Source organism: Curcuma longa, chromosome 19 (genome assembly GCF_044706935.1).
Source record: "Curcuma longa cultivar G26 ecotype Majalengka, Jawa Barat chromosome 19, ITB_CL_G26_1.1, whole genome shotgun sequence".
In the NCBI taxonomy this organism is placed as follows: Eukaryota; Viridiplantae; Streptophyta; class Magnoliopsida; order Zingiberales; family Zingiberaceae; genus Curcuma; species Curcuma longa.
In genome coordinates this window covers 223,224-230,155 of record NC_133879.1, presented here as the reverse complement: position 1 = coordinate 230,155, position 6,932 = coordinate 223,224, and the positions used below count along the sequence as shown (strand labels likewise).

Genomic DNA, 6,932 nt, shown 5'->3' with positions numbered 1-6,932 from the left:
CTTTTGGCCGACTCTTCAGGCGGATTCGGACAAGCTTGTAGCAACTTGCATTCACTGCCAGGAATACCAACCCTTCAACAAGCATTCAATTGAACAGCTGAGGGCAGCGATAATCTCGTCTCCATTCGATCAATGGGGAATGGATATAGTCGGACCCTTCCCGACTGGGCCACAACAAAAGAAGTTCTTGTTGGTCGCCGTTGATTACTCCTCTAAGTGGGTGGAAGCCGAGGCCCTGACAAGAATCACAGAAGAAGCGGTGCTCAAATTCCTGTGGAAAAGTATCGTGTGCCGATACGACATTTCGCACCGACTTGTCTCGGACAATGACCGACAATTCCAAGGAAAGAAACTCAAAGAGTGGTGTCAAAGACTTGGTATTCAGCAAACCTTCACTTCAGTCGCGTACCCACAAGCTAATGGACAAGCCGAAGTTATCAACTAGGAGATAGTGCACGGGCTAAAGACCAAACTCAACTATGAAGGAGGTAGCTGGATGGAAGAATTGCCTTGCATCCTCTGGTCTTACCGCACTACGCTAAGAGAAAGCACCGGTATGACACCCTTCCACTTGGTGTACGGCGGAGAAGCTGTAGTCCCTATAGAGATACGGGTCGAGTCGGATCGGCGACAATGTTACGACAAGGACAATAATGGCCGAAGACTCATGGAGCTAGATCTCGTCTCAGAAGCCCGAGACAAAGCCGTCGCTCGGCTGACAGCCTACCGGCAACGCATGTGCCGCACTTACAACAAGCGAGTCATCCCTCGAGCTTTTCAAGTGGGTGACTTGGTATGGAAGAAAGTCAAGCCGGTTGGAGACGTCGGCAAGCTCGAGCCGCCCTGGGAAGGCCCGTATCGAGTCGTCAAGAAAATAAGTTCTGGCGCCTACTATCTGTCCGACTCCTCCGGCAAGGACCTGACAAGACCGTGGAACGCCACTCATCTACGGCCCTACCGGACCTAATGGCTCCTGGAGAATCTCTCTTCTCTTTATCTCCTCTATACTTTTTTGATGTGTCTAACAATAAAAGAACCTTTTCAGGCAACCCTACTTCTCCCATCTCCTCAAGACTTCATTACCCTCAAGTCCTTAAGTTCAACCTCTCCCGACTCAGACATAGTCGGGATCGAGCTCTCAGGCTTTGTACCTGCTCTACCAACAATTGCCCTTTTTAGGGTTCAACCTCTCCAAATCGGACATAGTCGGGATCGAGCTCTCAGGTCTCGAACCTGCTCCTCCAGCAATTACCCTTTTTAGGGTTCAACCTCTCCCAACTTAGACATAGTCGGGATCGGCTCTCCAGGTCTCTCGGACCTGCTCTATCAGCAATTGTCCTTTTCATGGTTCAACCTCTCCCGACTCGGACATAGTCGGGATCAACGCCGAGTCGGTTACATTACTTTCCTTTTTTATCCGACTCGGACAATTCAACCCACACCTTTTTGATATCTAAGAAATCCAAGGATGTGCCAGGGGGAATCACTCCCGCCTGACACACCTGCTTCAGGGCCCCCTCGGATCCATACTGGAGCATCTTCGCCGTCTTCTTCTGATACTGGTCGGCATACTCCCTTGACTCTAGTCAGACCTCTTTAGCGGCCTGAATCTGTTGCTCCTCATCAATCTTATATGCCGCCAGTTCGTTTCTAGACTCGGCGAGGAGGTTATCGACGACCTTCTGCCCTTCCGTCAGGTCTCTGATTTGGTCTTTCATCTGGGCCGAGTCCTCAAGCGCCCGAGCCAGTTCCTTATCCTGCTAAGATAACTGGGCTCGGACTCGTTGAAGTTCCTCTTCTTGAGCCTTGGCTGCCATCAACTCCTGCTCCAGCGCCTCTGCTTTGTCCTGAGCAGAAAACAGTTGAGCTAGGCAACGGTTGACCTCTCGATTGCTTCAGGACACAACGCTCAGGCATCGCTGAGCTCTCGCCACTGTACCGAATCTCAGGCCATCAAACTCTCGTTCTGTTGTTCCAGGAAATGGAGGTGGCAGTAAATCTCAGGCAGTCGATGGTGAAGCTTAATGTGTTCAGCCCAGACCTGCACCATGCATCACCTATTAGTCCTTAGCTACTGCAGAAAAGTATTATATGTCTTACCCTCATTAAGTTGTAGCTGTTCCGACTGATCAAATCCGATGTAGACAACATCGAGAAGCTATCGGGGCCGCGCACGACCCGTATATGATCCATGACGCCTATGACTTCCTCCCACTGGAAAGGAGCATCCGAAGCGGTGCTGGGCCTTGCCCTCAGAAGCTCCGAGCCGGACCCTAGCCGAGGAGGGGAAGGCAACAGGATTTTAGCTACCCCCGCCGGACCAGAAGAAGCAGCGACTTGAGAGATATTGACGACTGCCTCGCCTGCCCTCTCAGAAGTGGGACTCGACTCCATTTCTCCCGACTCTGTCGTTTTCTCTTGGGGAGTCGGTGTTGTCTCTCTCGCTCAGCAGTCACTTCGTGCGGAGCCGACATCACTTCTCTCGGCTCTGAGGTCCTTCCTCCCGATTCAGCTGTCAGTCCTGCCCCTGACCCCACTGATTGCGCCGATATAACCAGAGCAGTCATGGCTCCTTCCCTCTCGAGTATCCACTCGGGTTGCTAAACATCAGCCGGAAGCGACTTCTTCAACTTCTGGCGCTTCCCCTCCTTGCTGGTTACGGGCGAAGGGTGTTTCTTGGCAGGATGGGAGTGCGCAAAATTCTTGGCTTGCCTTGCCTCTTTGGTGGAAGGTTGGGATGCGCCAGATTCCTCTTCTCTGACTAATGGCGTTCCCCGAGTCGGGGCGCTTGGGAACCCTAATCCTATACTCTTTGGGGATGACATACTTTTGCCTGACAACGGACTGGGACACGTCAGTGAATACGGAGACTTTAGATTCATACCAGACTTCCTCAGAGGACGATGACATTCCTAAAACAATACTAGGGACTTCTACGAAGTAAAGAGCGAGAGGAAAAAGAAAGGCAGAGGTCGGAGCTTACTAGATGTGAAGAAGGGTTTGCTGGAGAAGAAGACGGAGGCTCGAAGGACGAATGCAAATAGGGAAGCACATAGTCGATGGCACAGGCATTCCGCGCCTGCCGCACAGCTTCCTTTTATCCAGTACTCCAGCGACCCTCAGGCGTCCGATTGAACAGCTGCAAAAGGCGAGATATTACATCCACCGTGCGATACGCACAGTTTCCCGAGCAAATCTTCTGCCGTCATGATGATGATCCGCAAGTCTAACCGGATGTCACATCTTATTAAATACATTCCTCAGAAAAGACCTCAGTCATCCCTCGCACGTGCATGCTGCCATGCCGCACCGCTACTACCAACACCAGGTAGCCACGTGCCCTATGAGCTCAACGTCGATTTGGTAATCAAAGTGATCGCGACCTGAGCGCTTCTTGTTCCCATTCGGCTTGGACTTACATTTTCCTAGTCAGTTCGCCTCGTACTCCCTTCGAGTGGACTAGTGGGGCGGATTGGGATGATATACCGGACACAAGGATTCGATTTGAGTCCGACTCGAGTAAACGATATCGCTCCCAGTTTCGCTCACATTTTAAGATTTCTAGCAAACCGAACTGACACTCGGGTTGGCTATCCACCTCGGGCCAAATCCTCAGCCGAATCGACCATTCACCTGAGCCAATTCCGTTCGCCAGCTCCCTATCCGCCAACTCCTCCAATGAACTCAAAGGCTTATAGTGCACTCACCGACACAGACATCTTTTGGTTCCGATCCGAGTCGACGCTCTACGGATCCGAGGACCGAGCACTCATAAACGAAGAGTTCTCCCTAGTGACCATACAAAACAGAGTGATATGTCAAAAGTTTTCATTTCATTTTTAAAACTCGAAGGGTACAAAAGATCCACATTCGTACATTAAAACTTCACCCTCTCCTCTCGGATTCGGGCAATTCTGACCATACTCTATTTATATTAAAAGAATCATAAGAAAAATTTAAAGGGAACAGCCCCGCCTCGCCGACTTGCTTTAGCGCCCCCTCAAAATCGCGCTGCAGCATCAGGGCAGTCTTTTGTTTAAACTGGTCAATATACTCCTCGGACTGCAGCCAGGCTTGTTGGGCAGCTTGAACTCGGCCAGCTTCCCCATCCTTGTAAGCCATCAGGTCAACTCGGGCCTTCTCCAGCTCCGCTCCAAGGAGTTTCCGCCCCTTAGCCGCCTGCTTCTTCAGGGTGGCAGACTCCTCGAGTATCGGAGATAACTCGTCCTCCTGTTGACTCAGTTGATCTGGAGCCTGCTTCAGCCGTTCTTGATCCTCGACCCGAGTCGCTTCCAAGCTCTTCTCCAAAACCTCCACCTTATCATAAGCCTCAAATAGTTCGGCTCGATATTGATCGGCCTCTTCATTGCTCTTGGTCGCATTCACCCGCGCCTCATCCCGCTCCTGGACCAGTTCCAGGTTTCGGGCTTTCAATTCCTGCAGGTCCTTATCTTCCGCAGTGAATTGGCGGTTCAAGTGGAGCAGTCGGCTATGCAGCTCCATATGCTTAGCCCAGGACTGTCAGGAAAAGGGTTCTAGTTAGATGTCAGATGCAACAAGACTAAAGAAGGAGCAGTGATCTTATTCTTACCCTCATGTAATTAAAATTGGCGTGGTAGCTGAGCTCTGAAGTAGTGATGCCTTGGAATGAATCAGCACCGCGTATTGCCCGGACTCAGTTCATCATGTCCATCATCTCTTCGGAAGTGAAGGGCGCGTCCGCCGGTACGTGCGTGATCTTCATCCCTCTGAAGTCGGTGGAGGTAAAGGCGGGTTGCGCTACCCCCACCGAGGCAGCGGGACCCGACCCCGTAGGTCGTTCAGCTCCCGATGCCGAAGTTGCAATCGTCGGCTTGGTTCTGGTTCTCCGATCACCAGGAGTCAGCACCGTATCATTCACCTCTTTTGATGGAGCAATCGGCTCTACCGCTCCTGCTCCCGTCTCGGTCCTGGCTACCACCATCGTCTGCTCTCCCTCCAATCCTAGGCGAATCACTTCACCCCCGCCGATTGAGATAGCTGTCCCGGCTCAGTGGTCAGCACCGTCAATTCTACGCCCGTCGGACTCAGGACCGCCAGTTCTACGCCCGTCGGACTCAGGATCGACTTGCCGGCCTTAGAAGCGCTGGCTTTCTTCGCGCGCTTGGCTTTCTTCTCCTCCTTGTCTGAGTACGATGGTGATGCTTCTTTTTGGCGTGGGACTTTGAAGACTTAGGATGGTCCACCTTGGCGCGCGCCTGCTGCACCCTTGATTCCTCTAGGGCCGATCGCTCCCTCCGAGTGGAGGATTTGGTCTCGAGCACTCCTGCCTCGGCCCTCTCTTTCTCTTGGGCTTCCACGGCTGGAGTCCCAACAGAAGCGGCAAGAGCCCCGAACGCTCCTAGAACCGTCCGATCCCACTTCAGGTACTTGTTTATAGAGGTCGCCATCCAGATGTCGGCTGCATGAAAACAAAAAAGCTTAGTTAGTTCTTACAAAAGTCCGATTGCTCCTATTTCTTACCGAGCGGTTGTGATAGCTTCGCTGCAATCGGACTCAGGCCCCCTCAGTACAGTAATCCTTCCTCAGTCACGAGCTGATTGACGTCAAAATTCAAGCCTTTCAGCAACTCGGCCATCGACATGACCTCGGAATCAGTCTTGTGGAGCCTCAATGCTGCCACCTAGAGGGAAAAGGAATTGGACTCATGAATTGGATGAAGAAGAACTTCTTCCATCCCTTGTGGGAAGTCGGGTACTTGTCGAGGAAATTAATCCCTAGCTTGGCGTTGAAATAGAAGACACCATCTTCTTTCTTTTCTAGGTAGAAGAACAGGTGGAAGATAGAAGGACGCAGAGGGATTTGATACAGACGAAAGATGAGGACAACTCCCCAGAGAAGTCGGAAGGAGTTGGGAGCGAGTTGGTTAAGCGGGATGTGGAAATAGGTCGAGACAGCTCAGAAAAACTCTAGAATCGGGAATCGAAGACCACCTTCAAGCTGACCTTGGAAAAAAGCTAGACAGTCAGGTGGTGGTGAGCAGGGTCTCTGGTCCGGCTCGGGAGCCCTAATCCTTAGGTTAGTTGGTATCTCATAAGCTAATCTCGTCATGGAAATGGATGCTTGAGGGAAGGTGGACTCTATGGACTTGTACCAAGGACCGGAACCCCCTTCCGAATCCATTGCTAATAAAAGATGAAGAAGAGAAGAACAGGAACTTACTTGATTCAAAGAGACGAAAGCAAGAAGAGCACGGGAAGGCGGAGGATTAGGGAACAAAAATCAGGCGCACGAAGGATCAAGAAGAACTGAAAAGATGTTTGTGTAGCCGTTGCACGTTCGTCACCTCGCTCTATATATTCAACACCCTAATCGATCAGAGCTGTCTGATCGACCGGCGGAGAACGGGCGAGAGCCATTGTCAGCCGCCTGATGAGCTCGCCCCTCTATGCGGATCTTCTGCATCATGATGACGATTCACCCATCCCATCGGACATCACGCAGGCACACCTTCATTAATAGCGCCTCGGAAATGGCTCCGCCACGTCATTAGCTTATCACACCTTTGGCGGCGCGGCATGCAGCGCTTGCAATCATCAAGCTCACGCTGACCACCATCTCTCTTCCCCCAAATACAGACGTTGTTCAACCACTCGTAATACCGGCCTGACCCCGACTTGACTCACGCTCGCCCGCACACTGGTCTAGTTAGTCAAGCTCACGTCTCCTTTGACTAGACTCGTGGGGAGGCTTGTGTTATGGTCATGAAGAGTGGGGGTCACGATTCGTCAAGCTCGAGAACAGCCCGTCGGGTCCGGCTCAGCTTGTCATAAAGCCCGGATCAAGCCGAATCCTCCAGTGCCTCTACCCCGAGCTGAGTCTTGCCGGTCGAATCGGGGAAGTCGAGTCAAGATCTGGTGGAAGCCATTAACACAAGTCTGAATCCTCTCAGG

At 51.8% G+C, this 6,932-nt stretch overlaps 2 protein-coding genes across 2 annotated transcripts; both read left to right on the top strand.

The window, feature by feature from the left end:
- The first annotated feature begins 139 nt into the window (after nucleotides 1–139).
- Nucleotides 140–445, top strand: LOC141812694 (uncharacterized). Its single transcript, XM_074700706.1, has one exon. It carries the CDS (start codon nucleotides 140–142, stop codon nucleotides 443–445), a length of 306 nt encoding a protein of 101 aa, XP_074556807.1.
- A 51-nt stretch (nucleotides 446–496) lies between these two features.
- LOC141812693 (uncharacterized) lies at nucleotides 497–967 on the top strand. The gene has a single exon (XM_074700705.1). It carries the CDS (start codon nucleotides 497–499, stop codon nucleotides 965–967), a length of 471 nt encoding a protein of 156 aa, XP_074556806.1.
- The last annotated feature ends 5,965 nt before the right edge of the window (nucleotides 968–6,932 follow it).